At 38.8% G+C, this 13,025-nt stretch overlaps 1 protein-coding gene across 2 annotated transcripts in view; it reads left to right on the forward strand.

Annotated features, from left to right (window-relative positions):
- The window catches only part of SMAP1 (small ArfGAP 1), a 92,743-nt gene that overhangs the window by 78,672 nt on the left and 1,046 nt on the right, over window positions 1–13,025 (forward strand). For both annotated transcript variants that reach the window (XM_040553529.1, XM_040553528.1), the window contains 3 exons: window positions 93–220; window positions 9,584–9,752; window positions 10,360–10,688. In XM_040553529.1, the coding sequence (XP_040409463.1) occupies window positions 93–220; window positions 9,584–9,752; window positions 10,360–10,688 (626 nt within the window). The remainder of the gene's footprint in view (window positions 1–92; window positions 221–9,583; window positions 9,753–10,359; window positions 10,689–13,025) is intronic.

Below are 13,025 nucleotides of genomic sequence, written 5' to 3' on the forward strand. Positions count from 1 at the left end.
GAATGGGCAGCTTTAATTATTTTTTAATTATTTATTATCCATTAAAATATTAACAATTTTCACTTTAAATGTAATTCCATTGTCTTTTTAAGATGGTCCAGCTGAAGCATCTGTTACAAATGGAGGCACTGCTACTGCCGCAGCATTGAATGATGACCTGGATATCTTCGGTCCAATGATCTCTAATCCTTTACCAGCAGCTGCTGTATCTCCTGCTCAGGTAAAATTTACTTGGCTGTATGTATGCCTAAATTTGTGTGTTTGTGCACATAGTTTCCTTCCAGCAGTTGTTCTCTTGGAGATTCAGAGAGAAGGAATGCATCTCTGTTTGCAGCTGGAGACTCTATAGCCGTAATGACTACATTTTTCTCACCTCTTCGGGCTTCCTTGCTGCTTAAATATAGAATTAAGAGATGGTCTGGTCTTCCCTTCTGATTCCTCCTGGTTGTCCAACTGAATTGGTTTCTGCCTTCCCTCGGTGTGATGGTAGTCATGGTTTCCTCTAGTTCATATTCTGTCATCTTGTTCTTTTTTTTTTTAATAAGTATTGCTGAATATATTTTTTTATTTCACATCTGCAGGTTCTTGTAATTTAGGTCATACTTATTAAGGACTTCTTATTGCTTTTTAATATTGATATTTAGGAAATGCTACAGCAGATGCTTCTATCTTAAAGCTGCTGACAAATTAGGGTCTCAAGCATCATTCTCAAAAGCAAGAATGGATACCAAGGAAAACTAATAATTGCTTCCTGGACTGATCTGTCTTTTTTTCTCATCTTGGAACTTGTGTGTCCCTTCTTCCTCAAGGAAGGGGTGGCATGAAACCCTGCACCTGGCCTCCTCCCTGTCATAGCACTGTGACAGCTTGGAAGAGACCCCATTGCCTTGCCTGCTGTAGCCAAGTAAGGCAGCTTTGGGATGCACTATGAAAGCACTTAATGCTACAGCTCCATCAAAGTAGCTTTCAGCCTCAGAGAACAAAGTGTTGGTGCTGAATGTGGCAGGTACAGATGAGAATGCACATGTGCTGGCTTCCTTACCCAAAGTGGCTTCTGACAGGGAGGCTTTGCTCCATCTGCGGAGCCCTTTTGAGGTTATTTGGAGGCTTTCTGCCTCACTCAGCTGAAGCAGGAAGTTCTGTATGTATTCTTGGATTTACGCTTTGGGACCTGTGATCTGTACTTATTTTTCCTTCTCCAGTAGTTCTGATCATATATAAAATGTAAGGAATGGTGATGGAAAGTAATTGTGATTGGACTGGCCTATCGTAATTTTGTTCCCAAATGTTCCCTTTATCACTGTGGTCACCTCAAAGCATTGAGGAGCAATTGCTGTTGTCACAAGATTTGATTGTAATTGTTATTCTTTATCTTTTACTCTCCCCTCATCTACTTGTTCCTGAGGGCTGGCTTTCTGAAAAATGCTGGGTAAGGTTTTAGAGACTGAAATCACGCTTCTTTTTCAACATAAAAACTATAGATAAGGCAAGCTTCCCAGCATGCCTTCATCCAACTGTAAATGGTGAGAGATGAGTGGTTTGGATCTGTTAGCTAAGGCTGCAAAGGAAATTGTTGGTATGGATTTTCTTGGCTCTTGCAGATGTCTGTGTTCAAAGTACCAGAAAGGATGGTATCTAAGTGCACGCTGTCTGCTATTCTACCGCCTTATGTCAAAATTGATCTAGATAAACCTACCTGTAGAGCTAGATGGGAAAAGCAGGAGCCCATTTCCAGCTTCACCGAGCTGTTTAGTGTATCCAATTTTGGTGTAGATTGGGTAAATTGAAATCTGGAATCATGCAGTTTCCACTCAACCCCGTAATAAACAGACCGGCAATAGTAGCACATGTAATAGGAAGGGCTGACTTGTGTTTTTCCCCTTTTCCTGCCTTTCTGATGCTGGAAACGATTTCCTCTATATGTAGTTATTGTCTGTGCAGGAGAAAAGATTTTGGGGGTACAATTAATGTTGCCTAATGAGTCTTTTCAGAGAGCTTTCAGAATTGCAGCCTTCCCTTGATTCCCTTCCGTGAGCAAGTGACGAGATCCGCTGGTTAAACAAGTGATGTAGCTGCGGAATTCAGGAAGTCGAAAAGAAGGCTAAATACTTAAGAGTGAGAAAAAGTTAAGTGAATGGTGATTATCTGGATGGTGATGATTCCTGAAGCGTTAAATAATGGGGTGGCTGCTACAGCATATTGAATAATATGTATTAGCAGTTAAAGGAAAGAAAGTGCATTTCTGTGATAAAGATTGTTTTGATATTTATAGTTTATTTGTGATTGTGCTGGTTTGTAGACCAAGTATAGCACTTATTAAATAGATTACAAAGTAGTAAAAAGGAAAATATTCTCAATATCTGGTAAGTATCAACTTGTTTGTATCCTCGGAAGCATGGCTATATTTACTTGCAGTTAACAAACCAGTCCAGATTTTTAGTGATAATTTGCTTTTTTCTGAGTGCCATAATCAGGAGCAGCAAATAGAACTTTTATCAAATAAATGGCCCTTATGGCATCTTGCAAGATTTAATTCTTGGTTGTCTTCCATTTTTAATCAGTAGTCTGAAAGAAAATGTGATATAAACAGATAATTTCCCTAGATTAGAGACAGGGAAATGGTAGTAGCAGAGGATAGGTTTCTGGTGCTGATTGAATGGCTTTCTTGGTAAAGTGAATATTCCATTTTCCTTTAGGTCTAAAAAGGCCTTGCAGGTCTTGCACGTTAGGATGGTGGTATCTAGTTTGGGCACTGATTCTGGAAAGGACTTGAGGGCGCCTCTCGTTTGGCAGCGGTATGAGTATTTTGCAATATGGATAAAAGTTGGATGGGATTCAGGGAAGTGTCAGGAAAATACTGGAGGCTGGAAACTATGCTTTGTAATGAGATTTTAAGGATTCGCTCTGTTTAATGTACTGAAGCAAAGAGGTGGTGTGATTATGTTCTGTAATTATTTTGTATGAGACTGCAAATGGGAAGGTGAACATGGAGTACAGTCCAGTAGCTGAGTAACCCTACTGTGCAGTTCCTACATTTGGAATTGGAAAATTTAGAGTAGAAATCCGTGGCCAATTTTTAAGTTGGGATGCGTAGCACTTGTTTGAATATCTAATAATAGAACGAACCTTATTCAAAAACTGAAGGTAGAAGAAGGGATCAAATGCAAAATACTGTGGCTTCCATTTTCACCTAGATTTCCCATGGTATTCTGCATAGGTTTTTCTGAGATACCACAGCAGGGTTTGTGGGCATCAAAAGAGAAGGTAATTTAACTCTGTTCCTCAGACCAATTTGCAGGAGCAACATACACTTGTTCATTATTCATAGGATTGCTTTTCTTTTCCAATTTAACCTTTAAGATAGGACTTAGTATTCGATGAGTATTTTTATGGCACTGCAGAGTCCAGAAGTATACTGTTTGAATGTTTTATTATGAGAACAGAACAATGTGATGTCTGAAGAACTTAGGATTTGTTATGACAGTTGACATGGCCAAGACATGATTTTAAATGAAAACAAAAGCATTTATTTTTTTGTTCTCAACCATGACTTCAGTGTTTTATTGACTTTTACTCTCCTTTCAGTTGTGTCTTTATTATAGTTTTCAAAAACACTTAAAATATTTCTTCCTACTTTTCTGTGTAGCTGGATATTAAAAAAAACAGTTGATTTTGTAGAGGTCTGGTAATGCACAGTATGGGAATGGGTAACTTTTTTTTTTCTAGAAATCTGCTGACTAGCAAATACAAGGGGGATTAAGTTAGTTTAACCAGCTCCAACTGTACAGCTAGATAAAAGGCATGTGCTATAAAATTACCAATTATGCAGTGTTCATGGACATAAAAAGGAAAAAAATGACATTTTGTATTGTTAGTGACACTTTCTAATGTGAAGTGAGCATAGCTGAATTATAATTATTAGTACAGAGTTTTTTGTTGCCAAACATTGGATGGGAATTGAACAGTGGTCTATCATTCTTAGTTGTAATTAAGCAATTTCCTAAATTGTTTTAGCCAGATTGTAATTTCAGACTTTGTATGGGTATATCCTCCAGCTAAAATGTGATCTTCAGTCTTTGCTGAAACTTGTAGCATGGGGGAGACAGGGAGAACTGCAGGTAGTAAGTTGAAAAGCATTAATTCACTGAAACACTTAACGTGCATCTTTAATGGAGCAAAATGCTAAAATCCACTGAAATTACACTTTGGATTTTTGTGTGCCTGTTTTGCATCGTATTGGGAGCTGAGAATTGTTTCAAGGGCTACAAAAATACGTTTTTGTAGAGATGCTATATGTTCTTCATGAGTGTTTGAGGGCAAACGTTAATTTAAAGTAGTAATGTGGTTTAGATAACTACGTGTTCTCAAATACTCGTTTTTCCCTGAGGCCAGAAGTATGCACTTACCGTGGCTGCTATCGATCAGCCCACAAGCTTTAACTTTTTAACAAAAGTTATGGTAATGATAATGTGTCATAGTCCTCGTTTTTTTTTTTCTGGAAAAAATGAGTTACTCAGAAACTTGCTTTACGGTGAAAGTTCTTTGTGTGGGCCCTTACTGGAGAGCTATTTAGTTCTGTTATGCTATGAGCAGTTGGATTGTTTGTAGCTTCTGCTTGTGTTTATTTTATCCCTCTAGATTTTGAGGTAATCGGAAAGATAAGTTTATTCCTTCATCTGAATGTGGGGGACATGGAGTGACTCTTTATTGTGACTATGATTAGTTACTACCAAGCTTATCAAATTGTGTCTCTAACTGTAGGAAGTTGTCTTATTTCCTAATCACTAGGCTGCCTGTACTTGCCTGGTTTATCATCGTTGATACAGTCTGAGCGTCTGATGAGTCTGGTGATGACTGGCAGTGTTCAGTGGCAGGCTGGACTTAGGAGTCACACTGAAGCTTCTTACTCAGGCAGTCCCTTTATGTTTGCACCCGGTAGGCAGAGCTGAAGACCTCTGCATTTATGTCTGTATCCACAAATGAAAGCTACTTGGGTAAAGCCTGTGTTTGGGAAGTCGGTCCTTGGGAATTCTTCAGCACCGTGCTGCTCCTGGCCCTTCTTCAGCAAATTGTTTAGATGTGGTGTCAGTGATCAGATTACGGAACATAGATGTGGTCAAGTGATCTTTAAATTATTGAATTATTTGTTTTGGTGCCAATAGCTGTTTGTTTATTTCTTGAAGAAGCTTAAGAGGATTTCTGCACAGTTTAGTATAATTAACATTGGTTAGCACTGATTCTAAGTTCCTTTTTTTATATCTGTGTTCGTGTTGTGGCAATTCAAATATTGCTGGAAACATTGATGCACAAGATTTGAATCATTTTGAGGTCATGGAATCATAGAAGCATTAAGGTTGGAAAAGACCTCCAAGATCATCTGGCCTAACCATCACCCTACTACCAATGTCCCTAAGCACCACGTCCAACCTTTCCTTGAACACCCCCAGGGATGGTGACTCCACCACCTCCCTGAGCAACCCGTCCCAGTGCCTGACTGCTCTTTCTGAGAAGAAATGTCTCCTCATTTCCAACCTGAACCTCCCCTGGCACAACTTGAGGCCATTCCCTTTAGTCCTATCACTAGTTATCTGCGAGAAGTGGCCGACCCCCAGCTCCCCACACCTTCCTTTCAGGTAGTTGCAGAGAGCAATAAGGTCTCCCCTGAGCCTCCTCTTCTCCAGACTAAACAAGCCCAGTTCCCTCAACCGCTCCTCACAGGACTTGTGTTCCAGGCCCTTCACCAGTTTTGTTGCCTTTCTCTGAACACGCTCCAGGGCCTCGATGTCCTTCTTGTAGTGAGGGGCCCAAAACTGAACACAGTACTCGAGGTGCGGCCTCACCAGAGCAGAGTACAGGGGGACAATCACCTCCCTGCTCCTGCTGGCTACGCTATTCCTGATACAAGCCAGGATGCTGTTGGCCTTCTTGGCCACCTGGGCACACTGCTGGTTCATGTTCTCCCAAGTGTTGTATTTCTGTTCTTCGGTGTTGGCCTTTTTGAGTTTTAACACCTTTCTCCTGTTTTCTCCTTTAACACCTTTCTCCTGTTTTAACCACTCTTGTGCTTCTTTAGTTTTACATTTAAAGAATGCAGTGCTTCAGAGAAGACCGTGAAGTCTGCAGTAGGGTGACATCTCTTCTTCCTGGGGAACTGGCAGAAAAATGGATGCTTGTAATGTTGCAATCTTTGCGTTTTTAGTTGAATTACACTTTCTTCCTTGGCTGTGATACACAAACCAGAATTATTGACCCAGGTTCCCCTGTGTTTCCTGAAGGCATGGTCCAGCTGAAGAGGCTTGAAAGGGAATGAAGAGTAGAAGGTGCTTGTTCTTGGACCTCTCTCTGCATGCTAAAAAGTTGTAGGCGTTATGAAGTGTCTCCAGCCTATACTTTGCAGTATACTACTACTACTTTTTTAGTTTCTCTTCCATAACTTTACATTCTGAGCCATGATGAGTAAAAATGTACATCACTCAATGCAGAAGCAGTACCAGACTAATGAATTGTTGAAGAAGAACTGGAATTTAGATATGATTGATGTTATTACAGTAACAGGATCTGCATCACTGTGTGCCTGGGGGAATAGAAGAAACTCCTTATATAAGTCTGTATCTTGGCGTGCTATTGAGAAGCTGTCCTATTAGTATGCATGCTGTACAGTGCGGAGTGGAGGTAACAGTGCTAAGAAGCTTACAGTCTAATGGAGAAATAATGTAGATGTGCAAAATTCTATGATTCTATGAAAATAGCCATGTGCAATTTGTGTAGCCAGATGGAAAAGTAAAGTGATGGATTCAGCTACCAGATTTGTGGTCCTGACACATTTGGCTGATACTTTATGGTGAAAATTTCCTTTGCTTAAGTATTACCTTTACAGGTAATAAATAAGCTGTCCATAACTAAACCAACTTACATCTGAACGTGACACATATTTGAGATAACTGCTAGTAGTTTAGGTAAATTCTGCTATATCAAACAGCTCAGCAGTGTATTTCTTAACCACCTGAGGAGTGTTTAGTTTTGATAAAATGACTGAGAGTACTGCACGTAGCCTGTCTTGAAGGCCTGATACTATATGTATTCAAGACATGCTTTTGTAGAGGTCTTGGAGAGCATGAGAATGTTAGGTATGTGAAAATGATCTCAATGTTTTTTTAACTTGAATGCCACCTGCTGTTTTCTTGCCATGTATTTTGCATTATCTTCCATCTATTTAGCTGTTGAACACTTAGGGCAGTGCTTGTTCAGTGCCTTTGGCTCCTCTTACACAATCTTCCCCAAACAAACTGAAGGAACAGACGTTCAATGAACGTTCACTTCAAACTTAGTAGCTGATCAGTCTCCATGGTCTTTAGCTGTCTCTTCTCTTTTGTGCACACATGTATGATTTGCTTTATTTCACTAAAGCATCTACAGGTAGCAATATTTCATGTATCTGGAGACGATTTTAACCTGAGGTCATGCCAGATGAGAACAGTTTATCTCTGATGCTATTGCTTATTTAAAGCCAAACTAAAATGCACATGAAAACAAACAAAAACCAGAACAAACACAGATACTACTGTTCTCCCTCCTAGAAAAAAGCAAACCTTTTCCTTACTGCAGTATGAGTGGCAGAGAAGAAGATGCCTCTGTTAACTCACCTCTGCTATTTAAATGTCTTTCTCCAATACGCTGTGCACGGCTGCTGTACAGAGGCTATCTTATGCAATAAGAGGAGAACGTGTAATAATTCGGTAATGAGACTTCCTGCGTGGATGCATGGGAAACAGATACAACCATTTAGGGTGGACTTTTACATGAATACATTTTTTAAATTCATCTCTGGTATTTTCAAAGAAGGTCATGCCAGCCTGACGAATAATCCTCTCAGATTGAGCGGACTTCCTGCTGCCCATTACAAAACTCTGAATTTTGCTTTGCAATCAGAATTTGTTGTCAGTAATAAGCAGGAGGCACTAGCTTTATTAATATGTGCTGAAGGAAGTTGATAATTTAAGTACACGTTGGCCAGAGAGATGATTTCACAGGAGTTAAACAATTCCTGGTCTTTTTTTTGGTCTACTTTCCCCTGCTGTTTGTAGGATGGCTCCGTAGGGTCTCAGTTTGACTTCGGCCCAAACTGACTATTGTGTAAATGCAGGGTTTTCAGTTGTCAAAGAGTTCCCATTTCTTACTCTCTCCCCTTTCTACAGTAATCTTGGAGATTCTGCCCATCAACCATCTGAATCCACATTCTTTATCCTGATGGTTTCTGACCAATTTAGTTGGTATCACTTTTTTTTTTTTGGTAGTTATTTTCCCCCTAATTTATAACACTGCCTTATCCTATAGCTTTTTAGCACTGCAGCAGTCAGATATGCTTTTTGAAGCTGTGTACTCAATGCTTGTATTGCAGTGTTTGTACAAATCCAGTGTCAATATGTGTAGGGGAGTTTTCAGGGCCTGCCAGCAAAACCAGGAAAGCATCAAGGTTGTGGCTCCAAGGGGGAATACGGGTGTCTTACAGCAACTGCTTGTTTTGGGGTGGCTTCTTGTACCACAGGCATTGCTGTGGGATGACAGTGAAGAAAGAGATGGACCTGACTGCAGATCCAGTCCATTCATTGTGGTAGTGCAAGTAGGTTTTTTGTGTTTTGTACAAAAGGGTTGAAAATTGCATAGGCTCTGGTATCAGGCAGATGTATGCTAACCGGGTGGTATTGTTTGCCTGGACCATAACTTAAATATGTGCTGTAATCCTGGCTTTCTTGCAGTGTGCATACAGTTGATTTGTACTGAAAGTTCCCACTGGTAACAGAATGAGTTGTTTTAAGAAATTTAATGGGAATGCAGCCTATTGCCTAGTTACCTAAGCAAACTCCGGTATGGAAGTGTGTGCATGTTAACAGCAAAATAACATAACTGACAGACACTTGGAGGTAATTTGTTTATAAAACACTTGGTGCAAGAGCAATGAAAAGCCTGACAGCCTGAGCATGTTTCAGGTTTTCAGTCCTGGGCTACAGTAAGCTTCAGATAATTATGCTTTCTCAATAACTCAAATGTGCTTAAAGAACTAAAAGCTAATTACGTTGTATTTTAGAAGTTGTATTACTATATCAGCTGCAATTTTATTTCTGCCTTCTCTTCAAAAAATATTATCCTCTTAGCTGAAGTATATTCTAAAACAGTGAATCTTTTGTTAGCTCCTCTCTAATTTATTCTATGAGAGGATTAATGAGATGTGAATTGTAATCTCCTTATTGATTTCCTAATTATTTTTCATAATCTAGCTAGAGCTCATGATTTATGCTGCTCGCTGATAAAAAATAATAATAATGTAGGAGCACCAAGAATGAATAACCTGTATGTGTAATCCCTGGTGTTGGTCTGGGTTTTAGTCTTGTTTCATAACCTGTCTGGTTGGTGTTCTTGCCATATCACATGTACTGCTGTCTTGCTTTTCAAAGCTTCATTTAGTTTAATCTCTATAAATGAACTGGTTTTCATGTTGTTAAGGGATGAGGGTGTGCAGTAAATATTTAATGTAACAACTTCTGCTGGTTTCCTTCAGTAGTCTGTCTTGACCTTTATTTCCCAGAGCGCTTCCACTAAACCAACAGCTGCCACCTTGTCTGCAGCATCTGGGGATCTCGATCTGTTCACTGAGCAAACAACAAAATCAGAGGAGTCGGCAAAGAAGCAACTCTCCAAAGACTCCATCTTATCACTGTATGGCACAGGAACCATGCAGCAGCAGAATGCTCCAGGTAAATAATTTTGCGACTGTTTCTAATGCAATCCTATTTTAAGCTTTACCTGGAATGCAATAATCTCCTACAAGTGTATGACTAAGGTGGGGTACTCTGCTACTTCTCTTCAAATGAGGAATTTTCTTTTTACAATTTATAAGTAATGGGAAAATTACTGAAACATGAATATTGAAGCTACAGAACAAAATACTGTGTGATTTTAATGTATTTATAGCTGTTGAAATTAGCAAGTATGCATTTGACTGAAAGATTTGTGAATTCAGCTTCTGCCATCTAATTCTGCCAGGATGAGTACAGAGCTGTCATGTTTTGATTTTAGCTATATTTGTGTGAAACCAAACACTTGTAGTACAGCAACTGAAAGATTCTCACTGATCACAGGGATTTGCCAAACTCTTTTGGGTGGTTAACCTGTGGTGGTGAGTCCCTTTCCTTTGAGAGATTTTAAGCAACTTCCTGCTTTTACAGAAAGTAAATCAACAGCACTGACATACAACTGGACGAAGTTATCCTTTAAAATTATTTTGATGCATTTCAAACCTGGGGGCACGTGGGTTGAAAATCACAAAACGCTTTCTCTGAAATATTCCCTTCTCTGTTACAGGTATGTTCATGGGCTCGTCCTCTATGCCATTTACCACACAACCATCAACTCATTTTCAAGGTTTTCCGGCCATGGGAGTTCCTGTGCCTGCAGCAACCGGAATGATGGGAAGCATGATGGGACAATCGGTGCCAGTCATGGGACAGAGCACGGGTGTGATGGTAGGAATGGGAATGCCCAATGGATTTACTGGTACTGCACAAACTGGTGTGATGGGACTTCCTCAGAATGTCGTTGGACCTCAAGGTGGAATGGTGGGACAAATGGTTACTCCACAAAATAAGTATGGATTGCAACAAAATCAACAAGCTCAATGGAACCTCACTCAGGTAAATACTTCCTGTTCCCAGATAAGGACGCTTTTAAAAAAGATGCTGCTTTTCTGACACAAACTGTTGAGCTGTAGGAAGGCAGCTGCAGTGGAGCCAAGTTACAAACTGCTGGACTGTGAGTTGCTCAGACACACGAGGAAAAAGAATCAGTGAGGAAATAAATTAAAGATAACCAATACATAAGCACAGAATAAACTTTGCCAAGGGAGACCAAACTCAGTTTTCTGCTTCTGTGGCTAGTCTCAGCCCATTGTCTGAATTAGGTTAAATAAAAAAAATAATAACCTACTTAGCTTCACTGTAATCACGCCATACTGAAGTGTAAACACAGCAGTATAACTAACAGCAGAATTAATTAATTAATTAATTAATTGCTCGAGGATAGCTGTTAACAATACTTTCATTTACAGACTTCAAGATAAATTGCAGTGGAATGTGCAGTGCTTTGCAGTGTGATATTCTACTGTACATAATTTGCTTAGATTCTTGTTACTTATCTGTAGCATTTCCATGCTATTTTTTATTTCTTAAACACGTTTAAAGGGTTCTCTAAGTGTCAGTATATGCTTAGTACTATATTTATACATGATCCAATGAAACATCTTAAAATCATGTAACTAACAGCTTATTTTTTTTTAAAATAAATGATTCCCTAAGAGATCAATATGGATGATAGCAACTATTTTTTTTCATAATATGTTTTTAATGAGAAGAACAATACAATATTTACATGCTGCTTACTCTAGTGATTCATGAAGTGAACCTTAATGACTTGTGAGATTTAATTACATTAAGTCCTGCAGTGTGAACAGTTATGAAGGTAAGCAGTATTTCTTAAAGAAATGAAATAGGCCTTATTTGAAAACACAGGCTATCATTCTGCTTTGAAATTTAACTTTTTAAAACGTGAGTATTCCAGAATGTCAAATGAAAAATGAAAAAGCTCTGTGGTCTTACTGTTAACAATCTTTGTTAAGATACCTAACTTTAAAAAAGCCCCTATATCAGCTTTGACATAAAAATCATGCTTCTTATCAAATATATATTAAAAGTTGGCTCATAGGACAAGCTCCTACCCATTACTTGCACACCAGATAATTCTACCAGTATGCTCATATTCAGCAATTTGTAGGGGATCTGTGCTTCAGTTGAAAGGGGGAGAGATTGCTTTACTTACCAGAATAGCCTGCTTTGTATAGTCTACTTCTAAAGAATTCTGCTCAAGAAGAGATTAACAGTTAGGTGAGACGTTTTCATCAGCATTTTTTAATTTCCATGTTCAGTGATTGGTCAATCATTTTTGCGGATAAAAGTATGAAAGCACACAGTACTGAATTTTACGCTGAAATATTAGCTTGCAGTTCATTTAACAACTTTTTTCACCAGTTTTTCACAATTTCCTTTTGTACCCTGGTGTTGTGTGGTCTTCTTTAGATGAATTGTGAAATTTTACCTAATGCAGTCTCTTACTCAAATCTGATGTTGCTTAGCCAACATCCCTGTTCATTGATTCTGATTATTAATTGCTGTCTTGCTCTCAAACACCTAAGAGGGGACATCTTTACTCTGTCTATACAGTTAAGGTTTTAGCTTGTCAGTAAGTGTCTTTGAGAAGGTAAGGGGTAGTTACTTAAAGGTTTTTATATTGGACACTGAAAATTACACCAAATAGATAATATTTTTAGAAAGTAGAAGTATTTTTTGCACCATCATTAAGATGAATGCGCTCGATTTTGAACTGTTTCCCACCTTTAACTAGTTACCTTCCTTAATTTCAGGTGAACTATTTCACTTGTTTTAAAGTAGTTACGGTATCTTGAGTTGCTTCTTTAACAAAAATGCTTAGATTTAGACAACGCTCAAGTTAATAAATCTGTATCTTTTTTGGCCAACTAAATGGACAATTTTTATAGAAAACAGTGTAGTCAAGATTTTGAGGTCTCCAAAGAAATACTGCTGAAACAAAAAACATGCGGAGTTGCAAATGTAGACAAGGCTATGCTGCCTGCTTTGGTGTTTCTTTATTGTAGTTGCCAACATTTTGTTGGTTAGCTTTGAAACTTCAAGCTGTTACCAACTGAAACACATCAGACCCCGTTGTCACATGCTCTGTGAATTCACTAGCAGAATGTTTATAGGCTTGTCACAGACACCAAGTGCTACAGCCAGTCAACCTATGTGTAATGGTGATCACTTGAACAGAAAGTGGTTCCTGAAAATCTGGTCCCTTGAAAACTGTTTAGAAGCTTATCTTGAATCAATATTTAATAAGAAATATTAACGTTAGGAAAACATACTTTAACTGGGTTGCTAATTTAGGAGGCATTACTGCTT

This window comes from Cygnus olor, chromosome 3, assembly GCF_009769625.2.
Source record: "Cygnus olor isolate bCygOlo1 chromosome 3, bCygOlo1.pri.v2, whole genome shotgun sequence".
Classification (NCBI taxonomy): domain Eukaryota; kingdom Metazoa; phylum Chordata; class Aves; order Anseriformes; family Anatidae; genus Cygnus; species Cygnus olor.